Source organism: Micrasema longulum, unplaced genomic scaffold (assembly GCF_059751315.1).
Source record: "Micrasema longulum isolate JH-2025_06_02 unplaced genomic scaffold, ASM5975131v1 h1tg001741l, whole genome shotgun sequence".
In the NCBI taxonomy this organism is placed as follows: Eukaryota; Metazoa; Arthropoda; class Insecta; order Trichoptera; family Brachycentridae; genus Micrasema; species Micrasema longulum.
The window spans coordinates 243,712-266,726 of NW_028278919.1; the positions used below are offsets into that span (position 1 = coordinate 243,712).

Here is a 23,015-nt window from a genome sequence, read left to right on the forward strand (position 1 = left end):
ACCAATTGATTTTTAATTGAATTTGTCTGTGTTTTCTTTTTTGAGTGGTATAATTGTATCAAAATTATAATTATGATACAGTTTTAATCGTTTTTAAATTAGATTTAATTCGTTTTATAAATTAAACGTGTTTTAAAACAATTAAATGTAAGTACTAAGATGACTGGAAATGTTTTAAATTAATTTATCTGTTGGAATTTAACTTATTTTAAAATCGAGAGTATTTAAAAAAATTCAAGTGAAAGTGATTGCTTGATTTAACAAACGACTGTTCTCAAATTAAAGTGACATTTGGATTGGCTGAAGACACTTTATTGCAAAGTGAGTGCGCTGAACAATTTCGAAGTGAAAGTTGAACGTCTACGATGATTTCGAGGCAAGCTTCTGGAAGATCGTCGTCAACTTCAGGCATCAGACCAAGAACCATGTACAGCATTGACCAGATCCTAGGAAACAACACTCAGCAGCATAATGATGAATTCAAGAAAAATGAAGGTAAATATATATTTTTTAAATAGGTAGGTGCGCAGATTATCACGGTCACCGTTTTCGATGTATTTTTTAGGTAATCCTTTGTTTATAGTAATAGTAATAGATAGATTACTATACCTACTGCCGACTGCGACACGGTACAAACTACTTGTACATAAACACAGTTTTTTTTCTACTCAACACATATTTTACCCTGAAGATGGCTTTTACAACGGTACGGTAGTTAAAACGAATCCAACGCACGAATCAAAACCTTTTTTTGGTTATTTTATTATTACGATTATTATTTAATAACATATTACAACAGAGATGAAAAACATTTAAGAGAAGGCAATATAGTCAACGGAGCTTATAACCTGTCATTGGTTGGTTTAAGTGGCCATTTTGCACACCGTGTAACATTCCCCATTCTGCTCATATTTGAACATTATTATTATGATATCATATTATTTTTATTTATATAAGGCTCAATTTCAGTTGTGAAATAAAACACACAAAAATCCGGTTACATTAGTTATGCCAATACCGAAAAGAATTTTATCATAACGTATTAAATTAATAATATGTGCAAATCTTTGTGTACAAATAAACTGGTAATTTTTTATAGGCCTTCATCAATTTTTGTCGTGGTTTAGTGGTCAGCGCATTTATCTACCATGCAAAAGGTCTCAGGTTTGATACCCGACGTGGTTAACATGAAATGTTCATTTAAAATGATTATTTACTGTATATTATCACATATTCTCTGGCCTGGCACCTGAAGCCCAAGACTGATCATCTTACCTTCATGAAAAAAAGAAAAACAAAATATGCTGTGATTGGTGTATCAATACAGTGCCCTGTGCACCATAAGGTGCGAAAAGGTGATAATGACGGTGATGTATTTTTATTTTTTTTATTTTTTATAATATTTTTAATATTTTTTTTAGTTTTTACCAAACATTTAAATCAACCGTTTTACGTTTACATACAATAGATTTTAGAAAAATTTAGTTTACATGCATTTCTCGACGAATTTTTAAGGAATTCAAATTTTTTATTTGAATCATCGAGTCAATTATATAGTTCATTATATAAAACTGTATTCATAATCCACCAACGGGTAACAAACTATGTAATAAAATCCATACTATAATTGGGAAAGTGTGTTTGTCTGTTTGGTTATTTTTCTTTCACGTTGCAACGAAGGGACCGATCAACATGTTTTTTTTGCATAGGGATATCCGGAGAGCTGAGAAGTGCTACATGCTACGAATCCCGAAAAAACACCTCACTCCCTGAGATTTTTTTTCTATCGGAATTATTATTAATATTTTTTTTAATGTTGCCATAGACTAACCGACAATGATAAAAATAATAATTGTCTGATTTACATAGCGCCATTTTTGTGAAAAATCACCTCAAGGGCGCTTTACAATTGTGTACCTTAACTTACATTCTGAGCTAAAGTGACATATTATATTTCCTGATTTGAAGTTGGGGGGCATGACAAACTAAATAAATGAGATTTTAGTTGGGATCTGAGCTGACTGGGACTATCGATTATTCGTAAGTTTGAAGGCAATTGGTTTCAGGCAGAGGGGCCGGCAACGGCAAAAGCACGATCTCCAAATCTAGTGTTTGAGGAGCGCCGGATTTCGACAAGTTTTCCTCTTTCTGAATCAAATGCTGACTTAGTAGTATTTTTTGCTTTGCAATAGTTTAGGGACCGGAAATCGATACAGGCTACTTTTTATGCGAAAAAATATCATTCTATCGGGAAAATTCTAAATGCCAAACCACAAAATAAATAAATTAGCTAATTTCTCAATAATACCACGCGAACGAAGGCGCGGAAAGAACTAATAAATCTATAAATCCTCTGAACGAAAAAATTAAGAATGTTTTAAGTATGTCCAAATGTTTGTAGACAGACTTGATTTACCAAGGGAGTTATTAATATCTAAATGTGTAGCTACAGAGAGGATTTTTTTTTGTCCAGTAGGTAAAATAATTCTCCAATCATTTTACTTTAAAAAAGTAAACAGATTGGAGGGCTGCGGAAATGTGGATGTTTAAACATAGACGGAATAGTGAATGTTACACAGCATGTAAAGTGGCCACTTTTAAATAGCCAATGACAAATAATAAGCCCTGTAAATGCCTATTCTTTCATATCTATTCTCGAAAATGTTTTTATGTCTGTTGCAACAAATTAAGAAATAATAAAGTTCTGATTTTGAAAATACTTAGAGTCTAATTGTGAGTTTTACAATATTTGTGTACTAATACCTAGTAGGTAATAAATGTTGTATTTAAAAAAATTGTATTTAGAAAATTATCTTCTTCATCAACACCGACAAATACATATTCAGAATCAGGAAAAAAATGAGAATCTACTGGTACTTGAACTATCTTCCTAAAATAACCACAACCCTATTATTTCCACTAATAAATGAGACTAAACTGCAAAAAATCTCAAAGATTACTAAATATAAAAGGCTGTTCTGACTTATATAGTTATTAAAGACTGATTAAAATACTTATTTTTTCTTCTATTCCGTTTTTAAAAACATCTGAAATGAATGTACCTACTTCCACCACCACCATCACCAGATGGTGCATAGGGCACTGTATTATTCAACTAAATACAGTGAATATTGATTATCTGTTAGAGACAGGTAAGATGACTCATGATCTCTTACGTAGCTTTGAAACCGGTAGCTAGAAAAAAATAAGTGGTTTAAAACAAATTTATTAAGTATTTATCTTTTACAATTTATTATTTAGAAATATATTAAAGTAAATTTTCTCTACCTAAGCCCGGTAACCAATTTTTATAAATTTATTTTGTCGAATCCGGGCCAAGGATTTACAATGTTCCGGTAACGGATTAAATATTTTGGGGACCGAAAACCTGAAATTTATTTTCCCGAATTCAGAGATTGTGATAGATCTCTTAAAACTATTATTTTTATTAACAGTTTAAATCAATATGCCGAGGACTAGGTTTTCTTTACAATAACGGTTGAAAAACGGTTTTAGCTGTTTCCAAAGAATGAATGTTTTAAACTATCTCTTTCCTTTTTTACCACCTCTAGTTTTAATTTCATATTATTTGATAAAAAAATATTTACAAGTAATTCAAATAGATCAAGTCAAAGAAGGAATCGTGTGTTAGAAATACCACATTGTAAAACGAAACTTGCACATAGGCATGCATATTTTATAGGCCCAAAAATTTTTTATTATTTTTTTACTAATATTTCATTGATTCCAAACTAACGAAATTCTTTCTTTTAAAAAACACGCACTATCCGGGATTTAAACCAACAATTATGAACTCTTTTTTTTTATAATATATTTTATTGCCCTTAATTAATAAGGAATATTTTTTTATATTTCCTTTTTTAATTACTATATTAAAAAGTACCATGTAATCTTTTACAGAATTTTTTTTTTTCGTTCTTATGTTGCACAAATAACTGTTTATTATTTATTATAAGAGCAAAAATTTATTAACGTTTTCTTGTATACCCACGAACAGGCCATGCCTTGGGATTTTTCGTTCACTATTTTTATGATTAATATGTATTTCATTGCAATGTAATTATTCTTTATTTTGTGAATACTCTGTTTTCCCTCTTATGTATATTGTAAAAAAACAACAAAAAATTTCAAACATTCAGACTATAATTTAATAAAATTGTATTAGTTAACAGTTGAATACAAACCTGAACAGCAAAATGTGCATCACAAGAATACGTGTAATCAAGGGGTGTATAATAATTGTACCCAGAATTGAGAATATGAAGTTCCTCTTCCATTTCGTACTTCCAGTTAGCCCTTTGAGTAAAAGCAATTTAAGCATTAATTCCATCCTGGACATGAATTACATACAAATTCATTTGCATCTTTTCAGGAATATGAAACTCATACGCTTTTAGGGCAGGGCTGAAAAACTTTGTACAAAAAACTCGTAATACTACTTATCACGTTATTTCTTTACTGGCAGAGTTGGCGAAAGATGGACCGCCACTCACGTCTATCCTGGCATACATTCTTAGCTTCTTCCACATTCATATTTATATATTTAACACTCTATATACATGTACATTTTGTAAGGGTGAGCATATTGCCTTAGGGCAATTTCTTCCCACCTACCCAAACCAATCAGTTTAAGAAAATAACAAGTAGATGGACATATTCTAGACATCAATACAGAATCTTGTAATTGTGCACAAAATTTACTAAAGAATCTACACTACACTATGAATAGAGGAAAGAAAATGGGAAGGAAAAAAGAAAAACTAAAATATTGCGATGGTGACATTCCGATCTTGATTTAAATTTAAATGCAGAAAGAGCGTCTCTGACATTAGTGGGTAGATTATTTTACAATCAAGCAGCTACTACTGTGAAAGAGGTGACGAAAAAATTGTGCGGGGAATGGGTATTAAAAGGGTTCCCTCGTTATTAGAATCAAGAGATAGTCCATGTTGTGATAGAGGTTGGAAGAGTTCTTTCAGATAAACAGGCTCATTTCATATTGTCTTACATGCCCTTCGGTTTTGTCTGCTTTTGACATGACCAGACTTTAGGTTTTGATTTATATGATCATGCCACGTCTTCCTCGGTCGTCTTTGTTCTACGTCACCGTTCATTTTTGCTTTATTTGTATGTTCAACTATTTTTTCGTCATCCATTCGTAATACTTGACCAAGCCATCCCAGAGGCCCTCAACTTTGCACTCTCGCCTGATTTCATCATTCGCAACCCTATCATATATTGATTTCCCACACATTTGTCTAGGATATCGCATTTCGACTGCGTTCACTCTGCTTTCATCCTTCTTCTCTTAGTTTCATGTTTTACTTTCACATATAAGTGTCATTTCCATACAAAACTCCTCACAATATATTTCTATGATTTTTAACCGAGGCGCGAATTTTGAAAATTATTAAAATTTAGGATTTGCTATACTCTAATTCTCTTAAGAATGTAATATGAGTTGCGCAGGTTAACGACCCGTACTCCTTCTATTATTAACAAGAGTATTTTTAAATGATTTGGCAATATAGGTCTGGAAAAGGATAGAAAAAGACAGTGCAGTCCATCCAAATACTTAAATGCGACTGATCGTCGCTGCATAATTGGTATGTCTCAAATGCATAGGCGGAGTCACCAACATCTAAATTACATTGCTTAAAAATTACATTTGTATCCAGGCGAATGAAAAATACAGTTCTGTATGTGAAAAAGAACCAGAACCCGGGACGAGTGTTTTCGACTCGATGGCTGCTTTCAGGTAAAAATCCTCTATAAGGAAATCTAGTGAAAACGATTCTGCCTCGTCCATAGTGGATGCCACGTTTGCCCACTAGCCCAAGATCCCGCGTTCGATTTCTGGCAGGGTGGACCGGAAATATTGATTTTTATGGTTTTAGAAACCGCAAAATTTTATCGTTTGCTACCTGAAATTCGGGACTGATTGATTTCATACAAATACATATATATTACACAAAAATTATAATAACGTATTTCTAACTCTATGAGGCCAATAGCCCTGTGTTGAGTTGGGATACAACATAATGTAAAGTGAAAGAATGTACATGATGAAATAATAGTAAAAATAACATATTTAAATGATTACATAAAAAAATATTTCAATAAACATCTGGACAACACACTTAGTAGTATATAAATCTATGCAATATCTCGCCGCAGTCTCCTGCAATAGTCTCTTACCTTAGACAAAATTCAACCTTGTACTCCTCTCTGATTACCTTACCTTCATTAATATACCAGATAATTGAACTACGCTGCATTGGACTTACCGATGCAGTGCTCTATCCACCACTTTGTGCTGTGGATAATGACAGTAAAATATTTCGCTAACCCGATGATTTTTTTCGTTTTTGTACTTATGTACATATTGTATTAATTTCTCGTTTTCATTTTTCATTAAAAGTTAGTTAAAATGTTATTTTTAATAATTCTAGATTTCGTACTCATAACACTGTGTAAAGTATTAAATTATTCAATTGATGTTATGAAATCCAACAATTTGATGAAGATAATTATATTTATAATATTAAATTTACTTTTCTACAGATTTAATTTCTTGCTGGAACTGCATTGTAATTATATTAGTAATATTACGTAATACAAAACTAGTCTGACAATGTTGATTATAATGAATCCCGGTCACCGGCAAAAATTATAAAAAATAGTCAAATTGAACTAAAGACGTACTTATTTATTACAATTTTTATAATGTGTTAATTAATTAATTAATCACATGATTAGTTGGATTTATATTCAAACTATTTAACGGATTTATTATTATATTAGTTTTCTTGTATTGGTATCACCAAAGTACATTAAATCGGATTGTGCTCCCGTGGCTAGTGTAGCGGACTCACGGATCAGAGGTCGGAGGTTCAAATCCCACTCTACCCCAACTTGATTTCCATTTTCTCATACCGAGTTATTTGCAACTCGTTGAAAATGGCCACAAAATTTATACATTTGGGTATCGGTCAGTAAAGACGTAAACGGTACACGTCGGCCTCATGGTTGATTTAAAATATTTATTTAATAGGGTGTTTTCACACTAGAAGATTTTAGAGTCCCTGAACTAGTACCTGAAGCGTTAGTGACTATAAATAAAGTAACTGTTTTAATTGGCTAAGGCCGTATACTCGTATAATAAATAAATATGATTGCTTTGTAATCTGTGGTTATGGTGAAGATTGAAGACACGGGTACGCCTTAAAACTTTTAGACATAAAATTGGTTTTTATCTACTAATATTTACTTAGATTAATTAAAACCAAGTAAAAAAATCACTCTTTCGTTAGTTGCGCCAACCCTGTTTTACTATGCAAGAGTAAAAGAGCACTTTGAATATCTTTGTGTACAAAATATCTTTTATGTTTTGAGTTGAATTTTATTATGTAAAGCGCAATTACAGAGATTTCCACCATAGACGGTGATACAGAAAATAGGAAAATGAGACTAACGGTACATTGCGTCGAAGCATCTTTTTGAGTGCATTACGTAAAATTGTAGGGATCATTTTTGCAGTAAGGTGATTCTAGACGAAAATATGAAACGAATTATTCATAGTTGAAAAATGCCATTTTTACGTTTATTTTCAATGGAAATTTTGCAAAACTTGTTTTTGGGAAACTTTACACTATTTTGATTGTAACAAATACCATAACAATATAACTTAGATCTTTTTCACAAAATGGTGTAGAAAACAAGAAAATATTTATCTTATTTTTTGTTTTGTACACCATTTTGTGACAAGGACCTAAATTATATTGTCATGGTATTTGTTATAATCAATACAGTGTTAAATTTCCGCAAATCAAGTCTTGTAAAATTTCCATTGAAAATAAACGTAAAAATGGCATTTTTCAATTTAAAAAATGATAAGAGCGCCATCTATGGATGATTAGTTTCATATTTTTGCTTAGAATCACCTTAATAGTTTTTTGCATAGAAGTACAATTTAACCACATGAAAATGTTATATTATGACAAGTTTTCGCATACCAATTTCTATTATCTTTTTGTGACTAAATTTATTATAAAGTAAATGATTTACATATATGACGATAAATATATATCTTAAAAATATTATCAATACTTAATTTCATATTTTTTATTGATTTTTTGTGTAAACAATAACAAATTACTAGCAAAACTCACATACACCTTTACAAAACAAAATATAACGAGCCCGAATGTTTTTTATCCGATATTAATACTTTCTTTTGAAATGCTTTTTAATATTCTAATGATTTTTTTAGGAATAATACAGTCTTTATTTGCTTCTAAACTTATTTATTTACATGCTTTTATTTTGTCCAAATCTTGCATTAATATTAGTATTTTTTATTTTTTTATTATTATTAATAAAACATTTAATACAAAAATTACATATTGTACTCCCAGGAGTTATGAGAAACTCATTTGGGACCGTTCGTAAGAAAAAACATTTTTTTGACAATACATAATATCATACAAATTAATACATCCGAAATAAAAAAAAAACATTATTGTATAAGAAACATAAAACACCATCTTATATAAACTACATTAATAATTATCACTATCAAAAATATTTAAGAAATATTTTTTTATTGCGACACTTATGGATTTTTTATTCAGTTTTTCATGTCTTAGCTCATCAGGCAGTTTATTATATTTGGAATGGCCAATATTTTCCAAGGACCTACTGCCAAACTTTGTTGAGCGAAACTTGGACACATGAAGATTCTCTGAAAAACGCGTATTGTAATTATGAATATTATGGCCAAATGTGTATTTTAAATTTGAGTGAGCAGAAAAGTTGATGATATGTGCACGTAAACGCTTTTTCTTAAAAATACTGACTGCTGCATATCTAATAACAAATTAAAACCATAAGTTGCGTTAACGAATAAATAGTTTCTAGATCTATCCGTATAGAAAATGAATGTTAAATTATTTATCCTTTAAAATAAAGCGTAGAGTTAAGTTATCGAAAGATAACGCTTATAAGGAAATAAAATTCCTGAAACAACTTGTACAAAAAAAACGCCGTTTTATGTATTTAGCGTGCTTTTAAAAATCTTCATTTGTAAAAACAATCAAACTTAACTTCTTGCGTACCTTTGAAAAAAAGTTCTTTGTATTTTCTGTCAATTTGTGATAAATGTTATAAGATATTCACCATCCGGAATCTTTTTATGTTTTTTAACATATGAATGTAATTTTCCGTATTACAAGAGTTAAAAAAGCATATTCCCACAACGATGTAAATGTATTTATTTATTTTATGAGGTAAACACACAGAATGCACAAAATATATTGTCAATTTTTTTGTATTGTTACTGTGGGACGTAGCACCCCCGTGCACACCCCAAAAAAAGTGTTTACAATAAAAACATAATAACTCAAACAATTTAAATAAAACAAATCCAGATAATAATGAAAAATAATATGCGTACAATAAATATTATTAAAGTAATATGCGCTTCTCTCAATATTTCTAGGACTTTTTACTTGAAATTACATTCATTGTAATGAAAAATGTCAGCGTCGGTAAATCTATGGTTATAATGCTCACATATTCTGGGTATTGTTTTTATGTAAATTTTTATTAATTTTTCATTATTTTTTTTTAATTTTTAAAATTTTAATAATTTTTAAAATTTTAATAATTTTTAAAATTTTAAAATTTTTACTATCTATATTTTTTTATTATAATTTTTATTGTTTTCATTTTTCTATTATTATATTATTTTGATTATTGTTTTAATATGTTAATAAATATTTTTAAAATACATATCGAAGAGACCCGACTTAATACGGAATTTTCTAACAAGTCGGGACATAAAAACATATAATTGTGTCTATGATAAAATTGTGTATTTTGTGCATAAAATGAATAAATTGTAGATTTTTTTAAATGGTTAGTGTTGACGCGTTGTCTGTGTATTTTTTATTTTGTCGGTCTAGATGGCACACGAAATGAGAATCTTTTGAGTAGATCCGGGAAATCAATAGGGAGAAATTCTCACGTGGGTTGTGTGTCGCTATGAGATATTTATGTTCCATATAAAATCGTTAAATCACATCTCAATAAATAATAATCATTTATCGAAATATACTTCATTTAATATCTCTCTTGTACTGTAAATAAACATAACAATAAGAGCCTCTTTACTGTTTCAAAATTTTTTGCAACAGATGTATCTAAACAAAGGCTGTATCCAAAACATATTATTATATCATAAAGCCACATTTCAAAAGCTCAGCGGGCGTCCGAACCTAAAATCTTTAATAAACCCCGACCATTATATTCGTGGTTTAAACAAACATAATAAATAAAATACTTTTCGCACCGCAGCGTATTATAAGATATTAAAAAAATATAAACATAATGGAATTTGTACTTTCAACGCTTGCCTGATAATTTAAGTGAACCGATTCAAAGGCTTATTGTACCTACAACGCGCTACAATATATATATATCTCTTGAAAACACGAAAAGGGTTGTTTTATTGACAGGTTTTTCAAAGTGTTCGGGGTTGCAACCCTTTGGAATGGAAATCATGAACCATTAAGTACTCGAGACGCACTCGGGGGGATGGGGTAAGATTATTGAGGTAGTGAAATGATCGATTGTGCATTTGAGGCTTGATTGCTTTTTAAGAGTCGCGGTTTAAGCGATCTGTCGATACAAATGTAATGCAGACAAATTGCACGTTGTAAGATGTTCGAAGTTTGACAAAGGGACAAAAAAGCGAATATGGAAGTCTTAGAAGTAAATGCAGTTCAGCGTTTGTTTCAGGCAAATATAACTTGTCAACTTGAGTTGGGGATAGTTTTTTTCCGTATTCGACCCCTCTGCCTTGAACCAATTCCCTTCACACTTGCGAATCATCGACAGTCCCAGACTCAATTCAAATTGTACATTTAAAGTTTATCATACCGTATTTTTTATTTGTGTGTTGGGCTTTAAGTAATTTAGTTTGAATGTTACTAAAAAAACTTTAAAAAAAGATGCAGAGGTCTATATGAATAATCTGTAGTGTATTCGAAGTGTATTCAATTTCGTTTGTGGTTTATTGAATGGATTGAATTAATTAAGGAAAGAGTAAATAAAAGACTTGAAGTCAAGGAAATAAAACGTTTTTTTTACGTTTTTAATAAAGGTCTATGAAATACTGTCCACTAAAAAAAAATTTTTTGCTTATTATTAGTAGCATGAAAAATATTTTTAAATTTGTAATTTTTAATTCCCGCAAAAACGGTCATTCCATTGGCCACGCCCCTAATACGTCACAATTAATGTTTATTTGTTCCTGGCCATTGACTTTTGTTTAGAACATTATAACGAATCTTGACTTCACAACAAACATGGCCAAACACGTCGCGTTTTTCTAGCAACGTATTTTTATGCCATTTCTTTTTTGCATTTATGTATGAAAACATTTCTCCACAATATCCATATTGATTTTGAAAATACAATTAATTATTCCAAATCCATTTCATGTATTTTTCAGCAATTTCCTATGCACCACAGGTTGCGAAAAGGATAATGATGTTGATGATGATGATTTCATCAATTCATTTATCTTTTTACTTTTCCCCGTTATTTTTTAGTAACACTGTACTCGCAATAATCTCCTTTGTACTCATCGCAAGGGGAGGTTACAAAATATCTACCTAATAGTAATAACGCGTTACAAATTGTTACAAATAGGATATAACATAATGTTAGTGCTTTGTTAGAAGAACTTCAATTCCTTATTGGGGGATATAAATTGCGTAAAATCTACTAATGACGTCATAAACTATTATTCCTGTAATAATAATAATTATTATTATTATGGATAACTTATAAAGCGCCATTTTCGTAATATAATACCTCAAGGGCGCTTTACAAAGTGATTATATAAAGATATAAATTTAATTTTTACTTTTTATTTTTCCATTTAAGAAAAATAAGAGTATGAATTAATTCAAATGATTAAGAGAATAAGTGGGTTTTAAGTTTCTTCCGAAACATCACTTCACTTTAATAACTTTTCCTTTTGACGTTGATGTAGCTGATCTTAGCGTAAGACGTCTATCAGCTAGTTCACCTGGAATGCAGAGTTCCCTTAGATATTCTGGAGCAGAGTTGTGCAGTGACTTATACATAGGCCAATAGAGTTTGTATTCCACCCTCTGCGGTAAACGTAGCCAGTGTAGTTCCCGAAGTAGTGGAGTAATATGACTGAACTTAGAGATTCCAAAAATAAGTCTCGCTGCGACATTCAATACAGATTGTAAGCGAGTCATTTTATTCATTGGTTGGCCTGCGTAGATACCATTACAATAATCGACTCTAGACACTACACACGCATTTATAAATTGACGGGCGGCATCCACTGGCAAATTTTTGCGTATGAATTTAATCTGTCTCAGCTGGTAAAAGCATGAACTTATCATTCTACTAATTTGAGCATCAAGAGAAAAGTCAGATTTAAGGATGACTCCCAGTAGTTTAACGGTGGGTAAAGCGGTACTCCTTACATCGGGTAGTGCCGTATCCTGAATCAAATTCTGTCGTCGTAAAGACTACGAAATTAAAATAACCACAACACTCGTAGTTTGAGTTCGAAGTAGCATTTTTTTTTTATTCCGTAATTATTTTATAAATGTCTTCTTCTCTTAGTGATCTGGCAGGTATATCCAACATTTGCAATCACTTTGGTGAAGATCTCTCTGTCCTGACCTCTGACCAGATATGAAATTTTACGAACTTTTATGGTGATTAACAGTTCTTTGTTTGTTTTAGCTCGACATGAGACTTCTGAGTTCGTTATCAGAAGTTAAATCACAAATAACTACCGACGTGCTAATAAGCGACGTGATAACAATTTCTCACCATGGTCGTTTATCGTATTCGCGATCACAATGCAACATAAAATTATTTACTTTTCGCGACGTATAATCCTGCTGCGCAATCACATATTTAAATGTCACCAGTGTACATATGGAAAATATTCCAAAACTGCAATTTTTATTTATTTTTTTATTATTTTTCATGCCATTTCTTGCATTTAGCCAGTGGTTGGTAAGCCAAATGTCAAGAAAAGCAGTCGCCATAGCAATTGTAATTTAATTTTCACTTTTTTGTATTAAATTTTGATACTCTTTACTATTTTGCTAATGCAATATATTGTAATTTTTTTAATTGTAAACGCCGATTTTTCGTCAATGAACTGCATTTATTTATAAGAAAAACAAAAAACAAACCAACACGGGCCTTGACTAAGAGATTACACACGCGTTGACATGACTGCGATAACTTAAGCATGTTCATGATTGTTCGTTGTGATCGCTCAAATTCTTAGCATGTTTTTAAGCACATCGATATTATTTGTGATTGAGCTACAGGTCTGTCCAAGATGTCTTAAAAATTCTGCGATATAACTACATTTCAAAAGCTTCCATCCCGCCTCTTTATAGTATTGACAACTATCACTATATAAAAAAATATAACGATCCGTTTGTCAATGGCGATCAAGCATCGTTATTCTTTTCACAAATTCAAAATCCTACTGCAAAACCAAGACAAAAAGCAAGCCAAACTAACCATAGATAAATCAAGTCAATTTTTGAAATTTATGCAATCAATATTTTTTTTGACATCCCACACTACCGCCTACTCTTTTTTAAAGAATGTTCCTTATTGTATATTTTTTTCATCGTATTGTTTTGAATTCGGGAGAAAAAATAAGTATAGAGTTTTACTTTTTACCTCTTTGACTATCCATATGCAAAAAAATATGTCAATCAATTGTTCCGTTGAGATGTGAAGGAAACACAAACCAACAAATGTATTTTTATAATGTTAGTATGGATTATGGATGGATTTTAAATCTAGTGTTGTAATCAATCGATTTAATCATTTCAAAGATGGTGAACGGTAATTTACATTATTTAGATTATAGTGCTTTCTATGATTACTTTTGTGTACCATATTTACGTGAATAAATATTTTTTAAATTACTTTGATTGTTATTATTACTACTATTTTTATGGATTTTTTGAGACAAAAGATTTTTTTGGATTTAATATACTTATATTTTGTACCTCTAAAAGAAAAAAAAAAAAAATTATTTTCCTTTTAAAATTTTATCTGCGCACATTGTTTAATTTTTTTTCTAAATATGTTCTTTATATGAAACTGCCGTGTTATAGTATTTATGTAACATAATACTTTTCAATTTGATTTCTATATTTTTCACATTATATTGGAGTGTTTATATTCTTATAAATACAACTGCGTCCCGTGTATATTTTAAATATATACATAAAAAAATAAATATATTTTTAAAAGGTTCTCTATAGTCGTTATTTAACATGAAGATTAATTGTTGTTTCAATGTTAAAAGCACCCATTACTAATATAAGCGGTCAATTTTAAAACTAACTTTTGTATATGCCGGCTATTTTGGACATTTACTTAAATAATGAACAAAAAAATAAATATAAAATTTTGTACAAAACAATGTTTATTGAACATCAATTTGCATTTTACTTTTTAAATCTTGCTTAAAAAGACCATAAATAGTAAGGAAAAAGTCGCAATTCATTTGAATCACAGAGTTAATTCTAAAGCAAAATATGTATCCACCTAATTAATTCTATTTTTCTCTCCCCTAAATTAGGGGTAGATGAAGACCTACTTATTTTCACATAAAGGGGTGACAGTAGGTAGTTTGCGACTGACAGAATCAAAACAATGTCTGGCAAATGATTATCTGCTGGCAAATGGGGCGAGTAAAGCGGAATGAGGGAAAATCAAGGTAAAACTACCCTCGGATTACAACCCTTAATTTGTTATTCACCTATCTCAATTACATGAATAAATTATTTCAATTTTTAAACAACTCCTTAATATTAAAAAAATAAATTAATGAGTACTAATATTTTAGAAAATATTATCGTTGAAAACACTGGGTAACCAAAAAAACATTTTTTTTTTGGCTTAGAAAGAAAAATATCTGATTCTGATATTATGTTTTATTCTTAATTTAAATATGATATCGTTTTTTCCCGATTCAACAAGGTTTCCAAGATACAGGCATTTTTAATTTCAAACATTTTTTTTTATTATTATCATCTGCATTCTTAACTGCTCGTTATTCAAACATTCTAAATTCCTCTGAACTGTGTGTTACTTTTTTGAATGCTTGCCAAGCTGCACTATCCAGAAGATTTAATAATTTCTCGAACGTGATCGTATTTGTCCAAAAAAAAACTCTCTTAAATTTTTGCATCAGTAATTTTAGAAAATTATGTTTAAGGTACACGAAACAAGAAGTATTATCCAAACCTTAACGAAATTCTGTTGGTGATAGAGAAATTCTAAATACGTATTTGAAAACAGAATAAAAAACTGCATCAAGTGCACCTATTGGTACTTGCAAGACAAAATGTTGACCAGTGTAATCAACACATTTAATATCGGAGACACGAAAAAAATTAGACTCCCATTTACAAAGAAGAAAATGTCACAAAACACGATTTTCTGTAAGGCAGTACAAAAAATTTGCTCATCATCACCTGTTTAGTATATAACAGCATTTATCAATATTATTCCAACCCGATTACCTTTCTTTCCTACTCTTCCCTTGACGTATTCTTATGGTACCAACCTTACGTCTTGGAAAAAAACAAAACAAAATTTTGAAATTACAAAAGATTGCATAAAAATTCTTGGATTCGCCGCGCGTTGTTGTAAAAGTTATCATAAATCGTTACTCAATTCATAGTAAATTACATCATCCATTGCCCAAAATTGAAGAACATCTTCATCGTATCAAATGTAGGTCCATATCCGTGTTCCTTTCCTTTCTTCAAATGTTTCCAACCTTTTACAAAACTGAATGAAATTCATTTTCTCGCTACAGTCCGCTTTCCGTTACTATAATCGTCAATCTCTTTCCGCACCTCATGGTGCATAGGGCACTATATTGATGCACTAATCGAAGCGTATCATCATCATTTTTGTAAAATGAAAGTAAGATGATCAGTCTTACGCTTCAGGTGTAGTCCGGGGACCATAAAATATTTTATAGTAAAAACACCTTTCAAAACAAATATTCGTATCAATCATGTCGGGAATCAAACCTGAGACCTCTTGCAGGGTAGGCAAACACACTAACCACAACAACATTAAGCTAAAAAGTTTATTTAATAGGAAAACAAATGTGTATGCCTATTTAAAGTTAACATAATTTTATTTTATTTTGTGGGGACTAGGGAGTAGAGAAATTATTACCTACTACGCGTGCGATACCCAATGCACCTAAAAAAGGGCGCTCAACACGTTACTTGCCCTTCTCTGCCACCAGCATTCCTGTTTACAACTTTTTAGCGTCTCCATTTTGTATTTAATTGTAAACCCATGTCGTTTTTAGTGTGAAATAAATTGTAATTGTACGTAACATAAATGATGTTAAATTTATTGCAACAGAGAGGGAAAACATTTTCGAGAAGAGAATACGGATGTTTAGGCATTTACTGGCTGATTTAAATGGCCACTTTATACACTGTGTAACATTCTGTCCATGTTTAAACAACTAAATTTCCTGAACTCTTGCACCTGTTGACTTTTTTGAAGTCGACAATATATTAATCATACATTCATTAATTTGTAAAACTGATATTTATTCATTTCAAGTAACATTTGCTAACACGTTCACTAACATAATACGGATCTATTTTTCTGTACATATCGGCAGTTTAGCAGCTATCTGCTTTTTATTCATTAACTTCTAACTTATATTTACAGTCTGAATTACGTAATAGGTAAAACAGGTCGTAAAGTAATGCAGACTCCAATTATAGACAATTAAAAAAATGGAAGTAATAATATAATGGCCTTTTTAGCTGTGCTAAAGAAACTCAAAATAAATAGTAATTTTGTACATGATACAATATTAAATGAAAAATAAAACAGTCCAACAAAAGAAATATCATTAAATACTTTTTAAAATAATTGAACAAAAGTCACGTTTATTATTTAACTACAAACATTAACCATTATACAAAATAAAAGAATCATCAAAATCAAGACCATACCCAGGATACAATAACATTATTGTAATAATAATTGGCGGCCTCCGTGGTGTAGTGGTCAAGACGCTTGACTCACGCACGGAAGGTTCCGGGTTCGATTCCCGGTAAGAACACAAAAAATAAATTATGTTTTTTCTGAAGCCTGGGTGTTCCGTGATGTAAATCACCACTGTAATTAGGCCTCCTGGCCTGTTGTGGTGCAAAATAATAATAAATAAAAATAAAAAAAAAGAAGTATCATGTGTAAAGTGTAAATTAGAGTTATTATTAATGTTAATGCCCGTCAATTAATAAATGCGTTTGTAGTGTCTAGAGTCGATTATTGTAATTGTATCTATGCAGGTCTACCAATGAACAAAATGACTCGCCTACAATCTGTATTGAATGCCGCAGCGAGACTTATTTTCGGAATCTCTAAGTTCAGTCATATCACTCCACTACTTCGGGAACTACACTGGCTACGTTTTCCACAGAGGGTCGAATACAAACTCTGTTGGCTTATGTATAAGTCACTGCACAACTCGGCTCCGGAATATCTAAGGGAACTATGCATTCCAGATGAACTAGCTGACAGGCGTCTCATCACCATGTAAAGCGCCTTTAAGGTATTTTATTACGAAAAAGGCGCTATATAAGTTATCCATAATTAATTAATTAATAAATAACGATTCATTCGACATTAAATCATAATGTTCGAAATACTCGGCAGCTAGCGTTATTTTTTTAATCTCCTTGCAGTCACAATTATTATTACAATTCACCAATACCTAGACTACACCGGCTAGGTAATGAGTATGGTGAAGTTAATATATTTCGTCTGTCTTTATATAAATATAGGTTAAGTATTCAAAAGGTTATAAATTAATTTGTATAAAATTTCTTAATATTGTTCTTTATTTACTATTTTTTTTTCTCATGTATCTAAATAATAATGTATAAACTCATGTGTATGTATATGTATGTGTGTATTTTTTCATATGTAAATTTATTTAATATTTTTCTATGTACCCTATACCTATGTTGGTACATTTCCTGATTTTTACTTATTATTGTATCTTTTAGCTTTTCTTATGTTATCTTTAATTTGAACTAATTTTACATACTTATGTTTCACTGCTGCACTTGAATGTAATTTCCAATATATGTAAAAGCTGGTAGGGCGTGTAAATTAATAAATAAATAATAAAATACATCAAAATATATGATAGGGAAATAAGGATGAGGAAAGAAAGCAATAAGCGATGCAATAAATTATTTCATTGCATTAATTTGTGAGCGCAATAAAGTTTAATATATTGTAATCATTCATGTACTGTGTGATTATTAATTTACAACATAAGCAATTACCATTGATCTTTTTACCTGCTATTTAATTTATTAAAAAATAACAGTTCTAAAGATTTATTCATATAGAATTACAAGCTTAAATGCAAAGGCTCATTTTGAACCAACAAACTGGCTTTAAATTCATTTGTATTGTGAAATAATTGAACCCTAAAAGAGCATCTCTTTTACAAACATGTCATGTCAAGCTTTTATTGGACTTATTCAGCGAATCGGTACAATGGACATAAAAAACAGCTTAGCTTTTATAAACGAAGCGAAATCCTCTCTACATATTTTGGTACCGGTGTAATCGGATTACAAATGTTTTTAAATGGTCTGTTGATATTTTAATTTGATGGAGGTACCTGACCTGTAAGGGATTTGATATCAAACTGTTTTTATTGAAATGAATAAAATTCTGAAATAACTGATGATGATGATGATGGTGAGAAAATTTTAATATAGGGTTCTGAAAAATACAAGTTTAAATAACACCCTTAAATAAAGTGTGTAACTAGGGAAGCAAACAAAATTTATTTCTCTCGATTTAGTCTTAGATCTTATCACATGCTATGTATATGTGCCTCATGTAGTGTATATGTTTGTGTATGTTTTATATGTGCGTTCATGTGTGTGCGTGGATGGCTCGGAGTGTACATTCAGTATTTTTATTTATTTTAATTTATTACCTCCATGGAAAACGCAAATGTCAACAATTATTCTTTTCTCACTTAAAATTCTTATTTATTTATAATTTTTTACATTTAATGTTTATATCTTTTTAATTTATGAAAACTTAATTGGTCTTTTTATGTTAAAAAAATGTTGTTTTTTGTACTTATTTTGTATGACTGTATGTTTTCTGAATAAAATAAAAAAAATAAAAAAAAAATTATCTGCAAACTGCAAAACTGCAAAGTTATTTAATATGGTGCCTTAACGGTAAATTATATGAACCATTAAATCAAATTAACAACAATAAAAATAATAAAACACTAAACAATAAAAAATATTCGAAACTGATAAATATAAAAACAATAGTTTATCAAAGACATATAAACAGTAACAACAAATTCTTAAAATTAGAAAACATAAGAAAAATCTAATATATTAACGTGTTATAGTTTTAAGTGGAAAAATAATTGATTTCGGTATTTCTTTTTTGAATGTATAAATTTAATTTTTCTGGCGATGGACGTCTAAATGCCGTTGTTAGTTCTGTGATGAGGTTAAGCATTTCATTATTTCTGATTATACAAGAGATGATATTCATTAAAATTTGTATAAAATTATCAAGAATATCAGAAAAACATAAATCATGCCGGGTATTATGATGATTTTAGCAGCTAAACTTTAGTTAGGAAGTGTTTGAAGTTACCCTAGTATATATTTCTAGTTTTTTGTCATCATACAAGTAACTTTAGTAACTTTACAATAAATATTTGATATCGTCCCATAAAAATTCACTTTGACCGAGAATCAAATGAGGAGCCACAAGAATGACGGACAAACAAACCAATTACTGCACTAGAAGGCGGACTTACATCCACTCAATTTCCTTTTACTTGATATTTATTTGAGACCACAGCATTAAAACAATAATCTAAAACTCTGGTGGTATTTCGGTCTCAGAAATGTATTGATTGTTGTACCCGGACACAAAAATTTTAAAATACCAGTCGGGAATTTGAAAGGCTTTCCTTTTTTATTTTCAGAAGCCAACCACATATCCAAAGCCGAGTCCGGAAGCACTGCGTCAGACGCAGAATTAGACCCTGCTGACGATGGAATGAACTGCCCTGAAGATCTCCCTCTTCTGTCTGAGCTGACTGACCACGGAGACCGACCGAGAAAGGTCAGGAGATCCAGAACGACCTTCACCACGTACCAGCTCCATCAGTTGGAGAGAGCATTTGAGAAGACACAATACCCTGACGTCTTCACGAGGGAAGAATTAGCGATGCGGTTGGATCTTAGTGAAGCAAGGGTTCAGGTAAGGCTACATCATTTTTTTCTACCTTTTTTCATTTCTTTTTATTCCTTTGTCTGTTTTTTATTCCCTTTTAACTTTTTTGTCCACTTTTTCTTTCAATAGTTTTCTCTAAAATTTCTCTTTCCTTTTTTTTATATATATGTTTACAAAGGAATATAGAATCTTGGGTAAATTACTACCCTCGCACTTCAAATAGCACTCAAACGCCGCGCCGTGGCGCAGTTGGCTAAACGGCCAACTTTAAAACTTGCGTCGCGGGTTTGATTTCCACCAGTTGCAAGAGAAAATCTGACAACGACGTTTTCTCAATTGTTCTAGGTATTGTGGTGTATTATAAAGAACTTCCTTCCATATACTGTCTTTCCTACTTAAGAGGCTTACCTGGTTACTCCATTATTAAATTAAAATTGTAAATAAATATATATTTGCAATTAAAAAAATTGTTTATCTAAGATTTTCTACATTTATGCAACATACCGATTCAACGCCTTATGCAACTAGATGCAGACAATGGTAAGATAAAATGTTTGGAAAATCAATTATTACTGTACTTACTATATAAAAAAAAAAACATTGAAATGGAACTAAAAATCGTGAAAAAACATAACCATTTTAAAAGCATTTTTTCCTAAAGCTTTTTGTTCTATAAAGGGGTGATTATTTTTAAAATTAAGCTTGTAGCCTACCCTTTATAAGTGGCGCTTATCATCTTGAAAGCGCATTTCCCTCCACTAACTACTGCGTGGTACACTTTGACAATAATGACGTAATTTTAAAAATGTTGCAAATTATGACCACTTTGTTCTTAAATTGCCTTGCCTTTATAGACGAAACCTTTTAGTGTATTATTTGATTGAATTATTCCTTGATATAATATGACAACAGAGATGAAGAATATTATTAAAAAGATGTAGACGTCTAGGTTTTTACGGGACTTTTAACCTGTTTATGAAGGAATGAGTAAAAAAAAATTGTACATGATTTTTTAATACATAATCTAATATTTTGTACGCATGCAGTCTACACATGCATGATTATTGAAATATAGGTATAAGAGTTAATAATGGTTCAGTCAGATAAATCTCAGACATATGATAACGGTTTCAGTTCTTTTACTTTCCAAAAATCAACATATGGAAGAGTCGAGGAAATGTGGAGGTTTAAACATAAGCAGAATGGTGAACGTTACACAATCTGTAATATGGCCACTTAATTCAGTCAATGAAATATTAGACTTTCTTATTTCCTTCTCAAAAATGTTTTCCCCTCTGTTGTAACAAATAATCTAATAACATCTAAATAAATCCCTAGGGAGGAAAACCAACCTCTCTACAAATTTTTGGACATACTCAAAACGCTGTTGATGAAAAAAAGGCTACGGGAATCTGGAAATTTATCACAACACAAAGCAACGCTCTAATTTATTGGATAATTTTAAAGAATTTGAGACATAGTTCAAAGTAGTTTGTTTTTATTAAAACATTTTTTTTTATGTATTTCCAAGAAACTTCGCCGTACAATTAAAAGCTCTTATTTTTACCACGTGTAAGAAAACATTTTTTAAATTTAATTTTCTATGGATTTTACTAATTTTATCAAGAATTGTTGTCAATAAATAACATAAATTGAAGTAAAATTGGTAGTCTTAATATCGACGCTAAAAAGGAAAAAGGTTACCAGCGACATAGGCAACTTTACAGAAGAGCCAATTTAAGATTATTTTTAAAAAATAAATAGAAAATCTCTTCTTTTGAACTTTTATTTCAATTTCGTGGAGATCACGCCATAATTTATAGTTTGTAGTTTTTTTATCTACTAAAAAAATTAAACATACATTTGTTGATTACAGAGTTTATAGTGACAAAACTAGGAACGAACCACGCCTGTGAATAAAAAAATAAAAAAACAAAAAATTTAATAGGCTCTTCGAAATTTTCTATTTTTTTTTTGCTTAATATGAGTATACTGATAATGCAACGCTTTAATATAATAAAATGGAATAAGCTAATAAATTATTCTCGCACAGTAATATTCCATAACAAAGGTCTATTATCTGTACATTGAATATGGAGAGGTTATTTAGTGCTGGTTTTCATATGTAAATATACCGGAAGCATTTCACTCAATCGCTTTCCGACATTGCCATGTATCCAATTTGGTACCTTATGCATTCCTTGAATTAAATTTTATAATGAAATAAACCTCGATTAATGGTATTATTATATTTTAATGTATAACTGAATTGATTCTGGCTAGATATTGGTTTATTTACGTATTTTTCTTATTTACAAATAATTATACATTTTAATATTCGGAATAATAAAAATCATTAATTGTTATTATTTTAAAAATAGTAATAAATTATTTTTCATAAATACTTATACTTTGACATTAAAAAAAGGCATACCATTATTAGAAAATACTGAATGAAAATGGCGAGACATTGTTTATTATAAAAATAATTGTAATGAGATAAAACAATTTTATTTTAACTCTCTTATTTCGTTATATAGAAAATAGTTTTACATTTTAAATGAAATGTATGTTTTATAATAAAAATCATATGGGCTATAGGCACTCAGTGA

General features: G+C 30.3%; 1 protein-coding gene across 1 annotated transcript; it reads left to right on the top strand.

Annotated features, from left to right (window-relative positions):
* Positions 1-365: 365 nt before the first annotated feature.
* On the top strand, positions 366-20,430 carry LOC148274140 (homeobox protein ARX-like; the record flags this gene model as incomplete). The annotated part of the gene is made up of 2 exons (XM_088237573.1): positions 366-495; positions 20,153-20,430. Coding segments are annotated over exons 1-2 (408 nt in total), but the record flags the coding sequence as incomplete, so codon positions are not given.
* Positions 20,431-23,015: the final 2,585 nt, after the last annotated feature.